This window comes from Pempheris klunzingeri, chromosome 4, assembly GCF_042242105.1.
Source record: "Pempheris klunzingeri isolate RE-2024b chromosome 4, fPemKlu1.hap1, whole genome shotgun sequence".
NCBI classification, from domain to species: domain Eukaryota; kingdom Metazoa; phylum Chordata; class Actinopteri; order Acropomatiformes; family Pempheridae; genus Pempheris; species Pempheris klunzingeri.
The window spans coordinates 10,893,874-10,911,846 of NC_092015.1; the positions used below are offsets into that span (position 1 = coordinate 10,893,874).

The 17,973-nt window shown below is 42.6% G+C and overlaps 1 protein-coding gene across 1 annotated transcript; it reads left to right on the top strand.

The window, feature by feature from the left end:
• Window positions 1-1,437: 1,437 nt before the first annotated feature.
• On the top strand, window positions 1,438-14,063 carry igsf10 (immunoglobulin superfamily, member 10). The gene is made up of 9 exons (XM_070829693.1): window positions 1,438-1,640; window positions 3,182-3,311; window positions 3,731-4,121; window positions 4,717-5,484; window positions 5,673-7,481; window positions 7,616-9,223; window positions 9,555-10,458; window positions 11,156-11,522; window positions 11,602-14,063. Exons 1-9 carry the CDS (start codon window positions 1,438-1,440, stop codon window positions 13,150-13,152), a joined length of 7,731 nt encoding a protein of 2,576 aa, XP_070685794.1. The 3' UTR covers window positions 13,153-14,063.
• The last annotated feature ends 3,910 nt before the right edge of the window (window positions 14,064-17,973 follow it).

Here is a 17,973-nt window from a genome sequence, read left to right on the forward strand (position 1 = left end):
TCACTTACAAATACACAACACACTACTTTAAGCGGGATGTTAGTTTACCATGTAGTCAGAAAAGGCATTTTATGTGAAAGAGCTCAGAAAGATAGATCTAATTCACACACTGATTGTGCCAAGGGACAAACATTTAGGGAGTTGGGGTGCTATACGACACCACATCAAGAAAATGTACCTTTAAAGTTTGAGTTTCAGCTTTGAACGCCCCATTGTGTATACAATTCAACTTACGTTTTGTACAAAGAGACTTTAACACATCTGATGCAGTTACGCTACATACTACAGACAGCAGAGGGTGACTGAAAAGTCTGAGCCCCCAAATATGCTGATTCGTGGGCTCAGAGGGACTCCTGAATTTCAAGAAACCAGTAAAATAGTTGCATTGAAGAAAAGACGAAAATAAGCTGACCCCTGCATGCCTGGAATGATGGTTGGTTTGTGGTCATCATGAGCAAAAGACAAAAATTTAACTTAAGTGTGACAAATTTGTCCTTGACCATTGAGACTGAATGACACTTTCAGCCAATGCAAGGAGTTTACCAAAGAATGTATGGTTGAGAAAAGCTTGGTAATCTTGTCATGGGATGTCCAAATGTAATCATGCACTATTTATTATTATCATCATCATCCAAGATCAAGCAGAATTCAGAAAATTACTGGGGAGCTTTATCAAATGAATCACATCAGGGAAGCATTTAGATGCTTCTATGATGTGCTTCTGTGCAAAACAATTTACTGACCTACTTCTTAATCACATAAATCAACTATGATTGTCTTGGCAGCAATGAGCAATTCCATTCTTGTCCCCAGTAGATCCAGTTGAGGTAGGACTTAATTTTATTTTTGATGGCGTTTAACAGTCAGTCAGATGCGTGGTATTTCCAGCAGACCGCTTCCCAGAGTACTTCACAGTTACTCTGTGAGTACATGGCAGCAGATTACAGGGGGGCGGAGGGGACCAAAGTGTGCGCTCACACAGAAATGACTCCCATCCCTCTGCGCCTCAGACGCAGTGGACTCATGTGAGGAATCAGACTGGGCAACCACTCAAACTGAATGTGGACTTTTTTTTTTTACCCTTTGGTCAAAAGTTTTACATTCCCACGTGTGCAGAAGTTGCGTTTTCTACATCTGTTGCAGTGCGGTGAGAGAAATCTTTGATTTTACCAGCTAATCATCACAGTTTTACATAGGGAGAATATGCATCATATGCGCATGCATGAGTTTGCACGCAACATTATTATCACTCTAATTATGTCTGCTCTTACCAAAAATAGTTTGATCTCCTACTATAATAATGTAAACGATATGTTAAAGATTGAGAGAAAAATGTTGCCCTAATCATCATGCGATATCGCAACTTTTTGCCTCTCTCTCTCTCCAGGTGGGTTTCATTAATGCTATAGGGCAAAGTGTAGCTCCACTCCCTGCACAATGAGTGCGTGTGTCCGCAGCGCTTCATACCTGCGGAGGTGGCTTCTGGAGGCTCTGTTGTTCTTGGCTGCAGTGCTGCAGACGAGCGGTGGCTGCCCCGGATCATGCGCCTGCTATGTTCCCACTGAAGTGCACTGCACCTTCAGATACCTGACCGCAGTACCTGACCACATCCAGCCAGCTGTGGAAAGAATTAACCTCGGGTGAGCTTTCACTTTCTTTCCAAGAAAGGGGGGGTAATTATTGATTGATTTAAACCACAGACTGTTGGAGCAGAGTAGCAGTACAAAGAAACTAATGTTAGCTGCTTTTTTCAGAGTTTAAACCAAGATATAGCAGCGTACTTCTTACACCAACAAAAACTCTGTATAAATAGAGGCCGTTTTTGTTAGTAGCTAGCAAACCTTAAATTTGCAGTTTTGGAGGGTAGCATGTGGTTAACAAGGCATTTTGGAGCATTAGCCAAAGTCAACTCTAATGTTTAGCTAGGTACTAGTTTAACTTGACATACTAACCTTGATATGTTTTAGCTTCCATGCATTTTTTACAATAACTACCAGCTAACTCATCAGTTGCAGCTTCTCAGCTTCTGAAAACTAAGTAGTAAAAGTAAAATGGCCCCCAGTGGCCAAAAGGAGGAGCTAAACTCCCACCCGGTGTTAGCTGCTAGCTGCTAGCTAGTTAGCTAGCTAACTGTTGTGCTATTAGCCTCTCAGAAATATACGAACATGGTGGAGGAGTTGGGTGTCCAGCTTTGTGTCTCTTCCTCGAATGTGTGAATGTAACTTTACATACATACACACAAACATAAATACTCTGAGGTTAACATTTTGACAAATTACCTTACTGTACCGTGCCTGATGGTGATAAAGGAGATGTGCCCTTAAGCTTGCTCTGTTGCTGCCACACGTCCACACCTGTTTTCAGTTTTCGTGCCTGATTAAGATTTTCACTGCAGGATTTTGACCTGTCATGGCAGGATTACCACAGGTGTGATTAATAAGGTTCATAATGGCAGCTTTCCATTTAGGAGTGACACTTCCAAGAAGCTGCTATTAATCAAGTCTGTGCCTGATTCCTGTCTCGTTACCTGTTCTGAAGGGAAGACATTGACCTTTACCATTTTTTCTTTGTATATTAACTGCAGTAGGCTATCATTGCCAATTCCCAACATAACCCCACCCATGTTAAAACTGAGGTCTAATCGGCCAGTTCAACTCAAAACACCTGTGTGGTTGTGCAGGACCTTTAATTGCAGTATACTTCAAACCAAATCCTCTTGGATGATGGAAAAAAATCTGTCATGTTTACTGTGTCTTTCAAGAAAAGATATATGTTCTACACTCCCCAACACATAGCTGCCACTAGTGCATTGTCTAAGTAGTAGGAGATTATCCAACCATTGACAGTGATAAAAATCATAATTATAGGGCATACTATTATAATTTCTGATTGGTTACTGGTAGTATTGAGTATTAAAAACAGTTCATATTTTAGAGTTTCCTGTCAAGTGGAGCAGTGATTAAAGTATCAAACTCCTTAACTGGAATGAATATTAAGTATTAAGCCCAGCACTGATACCCAATATGTCAATATTAAAGGCAATACACATCTACCATCCCCCCGCACAGGTGTTTTCAATAAGTCTGATAAGACTCATGACAGTAAGGGTATGCACAGACCTTGCCAAATTGAAGTCTTCCAAACTCTTGCTCAAGTATCATTTTCATTTCTCTGCTTTTAGGTACAACAGTATAACTGTCCTGAGGGAGAATGATCTTCCAGGACTTGAGAACTTAGAGATGTTGATGTTACATAGCAACATTATCCACAGTGTTGAAGACAGAGCTTTCCAAGACCTCAAGTCCTTACAGGTAAAACCATGTGTCTGCCAGTCACTTGCGAACAGATCACTGACCTGTCTTGTAATATTGGAGGAAAAGTTCACTGGACTGGATTATCAATGTGACAAGCCTGCCAGCATCCTATGGTTTAGTTTAAAACATGATAATGTTTCATTTCATCCATTGCACATAAACAGATGCAACACCACAAGCTTCACAAAGAGAGCATTGTTGTGGGGCTTTAGTAGTGGATTGCATGCTATTCAACTTTTATTTATTTTATGTTTATAATATAACCGTTTGCTTACACTTTTTCAGGTTAAATAAATTATTCTCAAATAATACTGTTGGTTTAACAATATCTTATGGTATCTGTCAATGTTAACATAACAGTCTTAATCTAAATTCTTTTAACAAACATCTCTAACTTCTCAATTATGTTCTGGCAGGTCCTGAAGATGTCCTTCAATAAAGTAAAGGAAATCAAAAAAGACACATTTAAAGGCCTGGAAAGTCTGCTGAGGCTCCACATAGACCACAACCACATCGAGTTCATCAGCCCAGAGGCTTTCTACGGCCTAACTAACCTGCAGTTGGTCCATCTGGAGGGTAACCACCTCCAGCAGGTCCACCCGGACACATTCATCACACTGAGACACAGCCAGGTATTCAAGGTGTCCTCAGTGAGAAGCATCCACCTGTCAGACAACTTCCTCACTACTCTGCCTGCAGATATTTTCTCAGGCTGCAGCCACTTAGAGAACCTCTTCCTCCATGGCAACCCGTGGACATGTGATTGCCGTATGAAGTGGTTCTCAGTGTTTGCACAAAGGAACCCAGGTGAGTAGTGCATGTTTGCTTTGAAACAGTCTGAAAGCATTTAGAGAGGTTTAAGGTTGTAACATATTTACAAGGGAAGATGGCCCTTTCTTTCATAAATGCAAAAAAGCACACGATCAGAATGAATGAACCCATATTTGCTAGCAGCTGTAAAGACACATCTGGTAAAGTTTCTAACTGCATTAGAACATAAATTTAATATTCTACTCGCACTTTTTTAAAGTGGTACATTTTTGTTTCCTGCAAACTAACAGTGCATGGGATTGTATCCAAAGTAATAAAGACATATCCAAGGAACACATATAAATCCTGGCAGAGACATCACTGGAGGCAGAGTTCATATCTTCTTCTCATCATGAGAGGAGACAGAAAACACGAAACACACAGAAGAACAAATGCTATACCTTTTTAATTTGTGACTTAGCTAATGTAAAACTCATAAATTACAAATCTGTACGGCAATGATGACCTTTTCTGGTTCACAAGTTATATTGATCAGTTTTGGTTTGGCTAGCCCATCATGTGGAAACTATAAATGTTCTTTTCTTACGTGCAGCTAACCAAATGCTATACTGCTGGATTTAAATGCTTCCAGGTGTGCTGAAATGCAAGAGAGACAGGAGATATCCGAGAGGCCAGCTGTGTCCTGTTTGCGAAAATCCAGCCCCTTACCACAACAGACCTCTAGCCCTTCTCCCTGGTGATGCTTTCACTTGTACCAAACCTTGGATCCACCCATATCTAAAGCAGAAAAACATCAGCCTGGATGAGGGGGACTTTACTCCAGTTTCCCCCAAGGACTTCATTGCCCCATTAGGCTCCATACAAATGAACCTGACTGACCAGTTTCACAATGACGCCAGTCTGTCCTGCACTGTTCAGAGGCCTTCTGTTTTCGAGAACCTCACACAAACATTTGAGGAGGAGGAGGGAAACAATGTTACTGTGCTTACCACTGACATAACTACATATCTGGTGTGTAACATTGACCACGACCACATACAGCAGCTGTGGCAGATCCTAGCCACCTACAGTGACTCTCCCATGAGACTGGAGAGAGGCTTGATGCTGGCCAGAAGCCCAGAAATGGTGTACAGGTATAGTCAGATGAAAACAAAGGAGGGAGAGGAGGGAATTTACTCAAACATTGAGGCTACAATTAAAGCCTCCCCTGCGTGGTTGATGCAGGGAGAGGTGCGCTTCCAGCTTGACCGCACTACCACCACTTTCTCGACACTGCACATTAAGTACCAGTCTGTGGTCATCCTACGGGTGGAAAACACATCACCTAAGAGGGACCGCTACTCCTGGACCATGATCAAGCGAGATAATGAAACCAAGACTGAGTACACTGTACTTACAGGTGGGAGATTAAGGCTTAATAAACTAGCTGATATGTTCTGTACTTTAGTCTACATCTGTAATTGAACTCTGAACTGACGCATAAACTGAGCAGGGAATGTTGCAAAAGTGTCAAAAGACTAAAAATTTCTTTTAAAATATCAAAGCAACAGTTACTGAAATAAAACATTTATTTTATTTCTAACATAGGTGGTGTGACGCAATTGAACTGTCATGTCCAGGGTGAACCAAAGCCTTTGTTGGAGTGGATTTTACCTGATGGAAGTAAGGTCAGAGCTCCTTACTCCAGCGAGGACAGGAGGATCATAATCACTGCTGATGGGAAGCTCACTCTACGGGGAGCAGATGCCTCCGACACAGGCCTCTACCGTTGCATTGCCACAAATTACCTGGATGCAGATATACTTGCCATTCGAGTGACAGTTCTGTCACCTGATGTGGAAGAAGCTGAGGTCAACGGTGTCCAACTCACAAGGCCACTGGGTGAAAATCTGGTTTTGCACTGTAGCTCCTCAGGGGGTCCTGAGGCCTCGACACAGTGGATTCTCCCTGATCACTCAGTACTGGACAAGTCTCAAGGGAACAGGAAAGTGTATGAGAATGGAACCTTGCTGATTCAGGGTCTCACTGCGAGAAACAGAGGATTTTATAGGTGTTTGGTTGCTAATGACCTTGGAGTTGACCTGCTCGTCTCTCAGGTGACAGTGACTGAAGAAAGGTCTGAGACTGTAATAGTTTTGGACAGTGAGGGATCAGGGATGGAAATGGAGGACAAAGTTCACCCCAGCTTGACTGAAAACACAGTCACCCCCAATGAAACCCCCTCGTCCAGTCCATCTGACAGAACTAGTCAGGAATCCAGGACCATCACCTCAGACCGACCTTACCCCAGACTTAGGCCACAAGGTAGAGGAATTGCTGGCAGTCGACGGGGACAGAGAAGGAGGGGGCCAATCAACAGACGCATGTGGAGTAGTAGGGTCTTTGATAAAGCTTCCAGGAAAGTCGACCCTCTGAAATTTGCCGAACTTATGAAAAAGGCTCAAGATGGATCTAGAGTAAAGACTGACACGGATGAAGAGAGGGTAAAATATGAAGACTCAAATAATGTTCTTTCTGGTGATGGTGAAATTGGCTCTGGTAGTGAAGATCATCTCATCACCATTCCAAGGATAGTGACACCTACTACAGATAGTCCACAAAAAGTCAGAATATTTGGACAACAGAACAGGCGGCCTGAAACCACAGTCAGCAATAGCATTGATTTAAGTCAAGTGATGGACAATGCAAACACACCAACAACAGAATCATATATGCAGTCAGATTCTACATCCATCAAGTCCACATTCACACACAATCCAACAGAAAGGAGTGAAAGTCAAAATGATGGTGTTACAACACATAACACAATTTCATACAACACTAGCTTTTCTAATTATGATGAGACTGAATTTTATGCCCTGGAAAGAACTACCAAGCCAGGCTCAAACATACGCCCAGTCACTCTCCAGCTTACAGTGATGGACACGTCACAAGAAACTCAGCTCCATTTCTCAGGAGAACAACCTGCAGAGCCAGAGACGTCCACTGGGGCGGCACTCTCGTTTACCACAGACCCTAATGTCACTCCAATGAGGGATGGCTCAGAGCCAGTGGAGGTAGTCGTTCACACATCCACAGACCCAGAGAGCCAGACGACATACACAGCCGTCACCACCACAGAGAGACAGCAAGATGAGATAACTTTCCACACTACACAAACAATCAAATCCCCACGCCTGCCTGCAGGATCCACCATCATCTCCCGGCAGCAGATCCACATCATCCCACACAAGAACGGCAGGGGAGGGGGCCGCAGGAGGACCTTCCAAGGCCGCAGGAGGATCATTAAACCCAACAGGATCACTGACATACAGTCCATCATCAAAAGACTTCAACAGCCCTCAGTGAAGAAGGAAGGGAATGCCACGGTGCCATATAGAATTGAACTGACCACAAGTAAGAAATCTTGTTTTGTAAGCAAACAGAACCATTGTTGAATGTTTTGCTTCAATAGTAAGTGTGTGCTTTTTTAGTTGATATGTTGTTGATATGTGTTTCCTTGTCCTTTTTTCTTTACTTTTTTCCCTCAGACTGCGATTGTGATGAAGATATAAAGAAGACAGCAGCCACTGATCTTCAAGCAGTCACACCAACAGGTTCCTCCAGTTCATTTTTCCACATAACCGAGAGACCTCGCTCTACAAAGAAAAGTGAAGCCTCTAACACAAATTATGACATTGCTTCAAATGCCCCCTTTACCCATACAGAGTCTAGGCCAGAGGTTTCCAGTGGCTACATAACCTCTGCTGATGCCCCTGAGGTCGACCCTACAAGTGATCCCTTTTTGACCACAAATAAAGGACCATCAATCTCCACCACAGTCTCTTCTACTACAACTGCCTCTAAGGTTATTCGAGGAAGAATTCCCTGGAACAGGCTATTTGGACCCAGAGAGAGGGAAAAGATACAGGGCAGGCTACGGAGGCCATTCATCACCCCAAAAACCTCAACAACAGCTAAAACTACAACAATGACCCTAACCACGACCACTGCTGCTATACCCACCACTACCGCAAACTCACTGACTGAGCCTGAGACTCTGTCCCCATCCAGACACACAGTTAGCAAAGAGGGTTCGTTTGATGATGACTATGGAGATTTGGCCTCAGCAGATTTTGAGTTCACAACACTGGGACCCAGCTTTCTTCATATAACTACAATCAGTTCATCATATTACTCCAGGTCTTCCCCCACTGCTGAAACACCACCAGAATCACAGACTCTACCTTCCCCACCTACTGTCAAACCACCTCCAAGGGAAAATCCCGATGATGTCATATCATCTGGGTCTGGGGGGCTACCTGATAATTGGTCTGTAATCAGACAGAGGCCTGGTGGGACAAGAGGACGGCACGGGCGGAGAAGGAGGCCTTTTAGGGGCAGGAGGCCCTTCAAGAAACCTGCAATCACCAAATTACACCCTACTACCACAACTGAGGCATTAACTACAGAGGTAACAACCACGCCAGCACAGCGGACTGTTTCACTCTATAACCCCGTGTACACACCATCAATGAAAGAGGACAGAACCACAATAGATGTTTCCACTGACCAAACATCACAGGAGCAAACTGACTTATATGAGGAATTTGACTGGAGCACATCCAGGAGTTTACCATTCTATACTACAACGAAGACACCTTTGACCCCCCCAACCACATTTACCCCCACCACATTTATGCCAGTTTATACAACAGCTCGGACCAGAGTCCACAGCAACATCAGACCGCCAACACAGAGGAACAATGGTCTCACCACTCGTAGGCCACCAGTGAGGAGAACCAGGCCAACTGTGCAGAGCAACGATGCCAAAGACGGTGCAGATAGAGGCCTTACCTTTGACACAATGACCATCCTTACAGATGAGCAAGGATATGCCAACACCCCCGCCACATCCAACATAGGCACACATGATGCCATCCCAAGTTTTTATAATCATGCCTCTGGCAGTGAAGCTACAAGTGCTAATATTGCTGGGTTTGAACCCACTACAAAGGTCCTGACAAGCAAACCTAAGATAGTTGGGGGCAATGCAGCCAGCTTTACGGTGTTATCCAACTCAGATGCTTTCCTGCCATGTGAGGCTGTTGGAAACCCACCACCAGCCATAACCTGGAAGCGTTTCTCCCCAAGCACAGGTATTTTATCATATTGTTATCATTAAAAAAAAAAGTAAACCATCTATAAAAGTTTCAGGTCGGTTAAAGTATTTTAAAAGCCTTGTGAAAACTGCATTTATTTATTCATTTTCATGCACAGCTGTGTATCTAGGATATCTAGTGTTGGTACTTCTGAATGAAAATTAATGAGGCAACTGTAATATTTGAGTGAGTGAGTTTTAAGGTGCAAGTAAAATTACAGTTAATATTTTCTTTTTAGTTGTTTTGAAACTGTATTTATGTGAGGACTGTATGTAGTCTTTAAGTTGAGTGTTTTCTTAGAAGAAATTTTCTTTTCTTTCTCCTTCAGGAAGCACCCTTAGCATTAAGGGGAAAATGGGCAAATTCGAGGTGTTGAGCAATGGCACGCTGTTGATCCAGAACGCAATTATTAAGGACCGTGGTCAGTACCTTTGTCTAGCTGATAATGATCATGGTTCAGATAAACTTCTTGTCACTCTCTCTGTGGTGTCCTACCCTTCACGCATCCTGGAGCCAAAAATGCGTGAGATAAAGTCTCATGCAGGAAACACAGTGGAGATGAAATGCAAAGCAGAGGGTCGGCCCACACCCATGATATCCTGGATCCTAGCCAACCGAACCCAGGTCAGGGGTCAAAACAGAGAGAGGGGGAGGGTATCAGTGTCTGCTGAAGGGACTCTGGTCATTGAGCACGTGTCTGTTTATGATAGAGGTCATTATAAATGCATCGCCAGTAATGCAGCTGGAGCTGATACCGCTACAGTCCGACTGCAGGTGGTGGCAGCTCCGCCAGGCATCATGGAGGAGAAACGGCAGCAGGTGAAAGCTGGTGTCAGCCAAAACTTGTGGCTACCCTGCACAGGCCAAGGCAGCCCTCAGCCTACGATTCACTGGGTCCTCCATGATGGGTCAGTATTACAATCTCACAGGCCTAACTCTAACATGAGGATATCAGTGTATGTGAATGGAACCCTCCACATTAAGGATGTGACTCCAGCAGACAGTGGGAAATATGAATGTATTGCTACCAGCTCTACTGGTTCAGAGAGAAGGGTGGTGACTCTGACAGTGGAGAAGCAAGAGTCCACACCTCAAATAGTGGAGACATCCCAGCGCATGACAGAGTTGTTCTTTGGGGATGAGCTGAGACTAAACTGTTCAGCGACAGGAGACCCTAAACCTAGGATCATCTGGAGGCTGCCCTCTAAAGCTGTGGTGGACCAGTGGCACAGGTAAAAATTTCTTGATCTGTGGCAGTAGTGCGCAGAAGAACAGGATAGCATTTACAGTGAACCTATTAGGAAAAACATTCAAGTCTAGGATTGCAAATCTAACTTGAATTGGAAACAGGCACACATGGACAACAGCTGAGCTCTTTAGGTTTGATGATACTAAAAAAAAACATCTGAAAAGAACTATAATATGATCTCTTTCTGCTTAGACACTTGACAATGCAGTGCTGGTGTTTTTCAATTCATTAACAGAGCTCTTGAACCTCCCCAGTGAATTTATGTACACGTTTGCTTGGTGTAAATAATTAATTCAGTTGTCCACCGTTTACCTTCATTTTAGCTATTTGAAATTTTTCTTTGAAGACACACTGTTGTCATTTGTTGTTTTCCTTTGTGTGTTTTCATGACATTTTATTTTAATGCAGTAAAATAATACAATTTGTTTCTTCCTCTTGCAGTTCATGGTAAAATTCATGTCATTGTGCTATTATTTTTATAATTATTTATTTATGACTTGTAGGACAAGTTGGTATCAACACACTAACAGATACAACCTAATTCCTCAGAGGATATATTGCCATAAGTGCTGGCATAGCTCTTCACTATAGTAAATGGTGCTCAACTTGTATTTGATCAGTTTTACTCTGTCATCCCCGAATACTAACTTTCTCTGATTTTCTCTCATGTATTTCACCAGGATGGGAAGCAGAATTCAGGTCCTGGATAATGGCACTCTTATAGTCACCACTGTTAGTGATAAAGACTCTGGAGACTACCTCTGTGTGGCACGAAGCAAAATTGGCGATGATCTCCAATTAATGAGGGTCAGTGTCTCAATGAAGCCAGCCAAGATAGAGCCAAAGCTGCATGCAAAGAAGCAGGTATCCTTCGGTAATGACTTGAGGGTCGACTGTAAAGCCTCAGGAGCACCAAAGCCGGAGATCTCCTGGGGTCTACCAGACGGTACAGTGGTCAACAGCGCTCTCCAGTCTGATGCCAGCAGTAGAGGAGGACGAGCACGGCGCTATACACTTTTTGAAAATGGAACTCTCTACCTAAACCAGGTTTGTAATGCCATGTCATATTCTTACATGAAACATATAAACTTGCTCAAAGGATTTACACTGTCTCATGCTTGTCTAGGTTGGTATGTCAGAGGAAGGTGATTACACCTGCTATGCTGAGAACCAAGTGGGCAAGGATGAAATGCATGTACATATCAGCGTGGTGACCGCAGCCCCCAGGTTACGTCCAACCAGCCTGACCTATTTCAGGGTGAAGCCTGGTGGGAACATCCGCATTGACTGTGAATCAACTGGTGAACCCAAACCCAAGATCCTGTGGATGCTGCCCACCAATGATGTAATCGCAGCATCTAATGAACGCTACCTAATGCATGTCAATGGTTCTCTGGATATCAGGGATGTGAAGCTTATTGATGCTGGGGAGTATGTTTGTATGGCTCGTAATCCTGCTGGAGAAAGTAGAAAAGTATACAAGCTTGATATAGATGGAAGTCCACCAGTGATCAATGGCTACCGGTCGAACAGAACTGTAATCAAAGATGTTGCCACTAAATTCTCCAGGAAATTATTAGACTGCAAGGCTGAGGGTGATCCCACGCCGAGTATCACTTGGATTATGCCTGATAACATATTTCTGAAAGCGCCATACTTTGGCAGCAGGATTAATGTCCACCATAATGGGACATTGGAGATCCGTAACGTGCGGCCAACTGATACAGCAGAGTTCATTTGCATGGCGAGGAATGATGGCGGGGAGGCAGTAATGGTGGTGGAGCTGGAGGTGACCAGTATGCTTAGAAGGCCAATTTTCAAAAATCCCTTTAATGAACGTATTGTGTCTCGGATTGGTAAAACCACAGTCCTGAACTGCTCTGCTGATGGAAACCCAATGCCGGAGATTCTTTGGACTTTGCCCAATGGAACACGGTTTGCTGGTGGACCCAACCGTGGCTCTCGCCACCACCTAGGCAACAATGGGACTTTGGTCATATACAACTCTGGCAAAGAGGATGCTGGGAAGTACCGCTGTGGTGCTAAGAATTTCATGGGCTACATAGAGAAGCTGATAATTCTGGATGTTGGGCAGAAGCCTTACATCCTGACGAGGCCAAGGGGGATCATACGCAGTGTGTCTGGAGAACCTCTCCTCCTTCACTGCCTATCCGATGGGAGTCCAAGACCCAGAATCTACTGGACCATTCCTGGTGGCCACACTCTTACTCAGCCTCAAGTCCTTGGGCGTTACCAGTTACTTGAGAATGGTACTTTAGTTGTTCAGGATACTACACTCCACGACAGAGGGAATTACATCTGCAGAGCTCGAAATGATGCAGGGGAGGCAGCGCTCACCGTACATGTTGTTATTATCGCCTACCCCCCACGGATCACAACGGGGCCACCACCCAGCCTGAAGGCATTGACTGGGACACCTTTCCAGCTCAACTGTGTTGCCATTGGGATCCCCAAGCCAGAGATAACCTGGGAGCTGCCTGATCATTCAGTCCTGTCAACAGCAGAGCAGGGCCGACCAGCGGGTAGCGAGCTGCTCCACCCTCAGGGCACACTTATCATCCAGAGGCCCACAGCCACAGACTCCGGCTTGTACAAGTGCCTGGCCAAGAACCACCTGGGTACAGACTCAAAGGTTACATATGTACGTGTACTGTGAGAAAAAGACGAGACTGAGAGAGAACGGTGTCATACACTAATATAAACATTAACAGGCACACAGTCACTTGTGTCTGTGCAGTGCAGTACATGTTTTCTCACATGTGGATTTGTGAGGATCTCAGCTTGTGGAATATTATTCAAAAAGTGACAAATGTGGATTAAGAAAATAAACAGAGCACAAGAAGAGAAAGGAAACAGACATTTTAAATGGATTTTTTTTAACTGGAAAGTCCAGTCTGGAGCTACAAGGTTGTTATTGTAACTTTGGAACTGGAGGTCTGGAAATTCATAGGTGGTTCCCATTTGGGGTGTTTCTCTTATGAGCCAAAGGGCCAGGGCATAGAGTCAAATTAAAAGTGAATCTCTGACCAGGCATTGATGGCTGCACATAGGGATACTATTACAGCATGTACAGACATGCTGCGCAGAGAGGGAGAGAAAATTGTTAGAAGGATCCCAGGAGGGCTTTAATTCCCTTAAGACATTGGCCAGCAGTTGTTGCTGTCATGACATGTTGCTTTATCCTCTAACGGCAAATAAAATAGACAGCAGGCAGAGTAAATGGAGACACCTCTCTCCATAGCCATTCATTGAATTTCACAGTGGAATAAAATAGATTTATTCAAAAAATATATGAAGCTTGTTTTACACTGGATACATGTCTGCATGGACAGGACAGTGCTCTCATACCAGAATTACATAAGATTTCTTTATGATGCTTTTCATACTTTGATGACAGGTTAAAGCAGTTTCCTTTATGTTTCTCCGCAGTGCAGTTCATTGGGCAAAAAATACACCATCAATCTATTGTGTTGTACACAAGAATTTACAGTAATGTTATACATTATGCTAATCTGTAATAATACAGTATATGTATATCTATTTGTAGTATCTACTTTATCAAAGTATGGGACATAAAATGAAATTAAAAAAGTAAAGATGGTTCATGGCTTTTTAATGTTTTTATTGTTCTATTTGATACACCAAAATATTTTTGTTGACACATTTTTATGTATATAAAGAATATTCGTCACAGTTGAAGGCACACAGAATTAGATGCTAGGCTGTTAAAATGCTATTGTAAAAAACGCTAGTAAGCATACCTAGTTGTACCTCATCCTACAGGACGAGGTTGTGGCTGCAATAGAAAGCTTCCACACCAACACAGCCTTAACTCTCCAGCTGTGAAAATAGTTCTACACCCAGCGTGTCAATGAGCAAGACCCACAGGGGAGCCTTTGATTATAGTTTGTGATAGTGTGCTGATTTTACTGCCCTCCTGCAAAATAAACTGAGAGATGAGGGAGACTATTGAGACAGAAAAAGGGCACAATGCCATATTTTTTTATTCACAAGTACAAGTCTGTATGTAATTGTACTGAGATATGTATTTTTATGCTAATCAGGAAAATAAGAGAGAAATCACAAAAACTACATTAAACAAAAGAATCACTTCTGGTTCCCATAAGATGTAATTGTATGTTAATCTTGGAGCTACATGTTTAAATCCTGTACAAAAATAATTCTGAGGGATTTCCTATAAATAACTACTGGTCGTATCATAACACATTTCCAATAAAGCCATATTAAAATCTTTTCTGGCTGGATGACTATGGACAGCTTGAAACACAACCATGTAGTAGGACATAATTAATTTACAGTGGCCTCCAATGCATGCCCACTGTATTTTAATAGAGACTCAAAAAAGAGGTCTGTGGTTTGTCCTCAAGTGTGTACATTCCAATAAATCAACTTTTGAGATCTCAGAAAAAACAAGTTTTTCCAAAGTTAAGAGCCAATCTGCAAAAGTTTGATATGACCCAGGCAGATATGGGAAAAGAGGGAATTGTCCTCCATAAACTTTGGAATGCAGGCTATTTGCGCCATGATTTGAGAGAAAACTGCTTGCATATGTGAGCAAGGCGACAATTAAACTCAAATTGAAGTACTTGCGTGAATTTCGTGAGATAAAATCCACCACATGTTTTTATGTAAGACCTTATCAGTGTGAAAGACAGTTCATCATTCGCACCATGTGCCCTCAGTGGATGGTGAACAGTTTATTTGTTCAGTTCTGGTTTTGGGGAGTTTACCTTCCACTGACTTGGATATTTATGAGCATTTTAAACATGTGATTTTCCCATTAGCCCCTTTCCCCTTGGGTATTTTAAGGAAATGAGCTGAAGTCTAACACGTACCATTTAAAATATGGTTTTATGTGAAACTACTGAATTGAGTGCTGTGTGTATTTTGTGTCTGTCACTAGGTCAAATATATTGTATTTCTGAGCCCTATTTCTAGTCACTTATATTGAGGTGAGACGTGTCAAAATGAAGAGTTGCACTACCATTTTAAGAGTTGAATAAACAAAACCTTTCTTTACACTCTGTGAGGTAGGTTAAAGTATGGCCACGCCTTGGCCACCTCGAACGTTGTGGAAAAACAGAACAAATCTGCACAGAATCAAATGACTTCTTGCTGCTTGTCCCCATTACCCCACCTCCTCCAAGTGAATCACAGCACCAAGCAACAAGTTAAGTTACATTTCCTGGAAGCAGAAGGCCAATTTCTTCATTATTATTACCTCTACTTTTTCATCTGGATTGAGCTGCCAACTTGTTACCCTCATATTACAGTGCTTAACATTAGACCACCAAAACAGGTTACTTTAATATAGTTTCTAAACTATGTTCAAACTGCAAGGAACAATTAACAGTAGATGCTTTGTCCAAGCAGTAATTCCTACCTTAGCGTTCTCCATTTTTTGAGAATGCTCCACTCCAGGAACCAGAAGGAGGCCAGATCTGTTCACTCACTCAAGTTCTACTTAAAGATAATTCCTTATGTAGTGTGTGCCAGAGTTTCTATCTTATATTTTCTATGTTATACCTTTATTCAGCCATGACCCTTATTTTTCAGTGATTATTGAGTTAGTTTTCAATACAGTCCAACTGATACTGGATTTTTGAGGCTGATACTGATAATGTAATTTAGATGCTCTGATGATTAACAAACTGAAGACACTGTGTCTGAATTACCTTAAACCTAATAAGGCATTTCTGTACTGCAAATTCATGTTACCTATTAGGCGACAAGTGGAACTAATAACACTAACAAGTCTCTGTTCAATGCCAGTGTTACTGGAAGTCATGTTGGTGAGCCGCCATGCGCCAGCAAAGCATAATGGGATGTTGTTATTTACAACTGTGCTTTTCCTTTTTCCTTTCATGAAGTCAAGATTGCATCTGAACTTGTTGAAACATCAAAGTCGCAGCAACAAGACTAGCAACTCTCATGTACTTCGAAATAAAATTACTGTTTTTGTCAATGGGGTGTGGTGGCTTTAAAGAGAGAGACAAAATGACTGCAGTTCCCTGTTGGAAAGGGTTGTCTGATGGCAAGGTAAAGCAGTGACAATATTCTAAATATAGCCTACACTTAAACTGATATTGCTGAAAATGTGTTTTGATATTTAGGGCTACCATCAAACAGACTAAACATTTACCTAAAATAATTTAAAATGCAGTCAGCATGTTTTCAGTCATCATAGAAAAACTGGCTATTGTACTGTTGGTTAAAGAACTACTGACTTTAATAACCTACCTTTATGAATCGAGTAATGACAAATTGTAAAAAGAAAAAAAAAACTTAAAAGCTGAGTGAGAAAAAGAGGAAAAAGTCTACAGAGTTGCTAGATGAAGGAAACCAGGGAAGAGTGAGACATATTTTTGGTCTGTGGTATGAATTCTATACTTAAACTAGATTGCCAGCAGCCTAAACATGGAAAGTGAGATCTCAGGAGAGGGCTGCTGGGAGCTGACTAACAGCAGTCTGAGACAGTACTCCTCTGTTCAGACAGCCTGTCTTGTTTCTTTGATGCAACAAACCTGGCAACATGTCCCCAGCAGAGTGAAGTGGATCACTTTCTTCATTTTTTGCTGCAATCCAATCCTATAGGCGGGGGGAAGTCTTTTCAAAATATTGAAGCGAGTCTTTCCATTACGCACAAAGCATTGCGGATGCACACACATGCTTGCTCATACAGTACATCGGCGTCTCTCTCAGTACCTGTGGTGATGCAGGAACTTCACACCACCATCGTAGAATCCACAAGTAAGACAGATTCAGCCACAAGTACGACAGATTCATCTTTGCACTTCACTGCCAGGCAGGATCTGTCATACTGTGATGGTGGTTCCAGATTTCTCAAACCATTGCTTCTCAGGAAAGGACTTAGGACTACTTTTGCTAATCTTTCGGCTTTACCTGGAGCAAATATGTTGGCCATTAGTAAGGGAAAGGAAGGTTTGCAGGTACCAGTTGTCGTCTAACTCCCACGGTTGCATTTGCCACAATTTGACTTGCAGTGGGGCTTTATATATGAAGGCTTCCCTTCTCTCTTTCAGATATCATCCATAAGTGTTAAGAGTGAGCCTTTAAGCACTGTAAGCAATATAAGGTAAGAGCCCGGTACAAGGGCAAAGGTGCAATCATAAATCAACTGACAGTAGCCATAAACTGGACCAAAGCTTTCAGTAAATGGATACCGCAACCATTAAATGCAAGAGGGGCCTAATAAATACAATAGCAAAAAGGATTCAACATGGCATACTGATTTTATGTATATTATAATACATGAGATACACTTTTTAATGGGACCCTGCCCCTCAGTCTCTCTCCTGAGGGCAGAGGAAGTACATCAGTGGGGGTTCTCCAATTTGATTGGGTGCAGATGTGGTCCTTTGGTTACCAGGTGGACTGGTGGAGCCCGCTGCTGTATACCTAACCATCCTCACTTCAGTCACACAAGCACCAAACT

Bases quoted from the DNA above. Each gene is read 5' to 3' on its own strand.
- igsf10 (XM_070829693.1), top strand. From the start codon at position 1,438: ATGAGTGCGTGTGTCCGCAGCGCTTCATACCTGCGGAGGTGGCTTCTG. The intron at 3,312-3,730 runs GTAAAACCATGT...ATGTTCTGGCAG, and splicing joins AAGACCTCAAGTCCTTACAG to GTCCTGAAGATGTCCTTCAA. The intron at 4,122-4,716 runs GTGAGTAGTGCA...AAATGCTTCCAG, and splicing joins GTTTGCACAAAGGAACCCAG to GTGTGCTGAAATGCAAGAGA.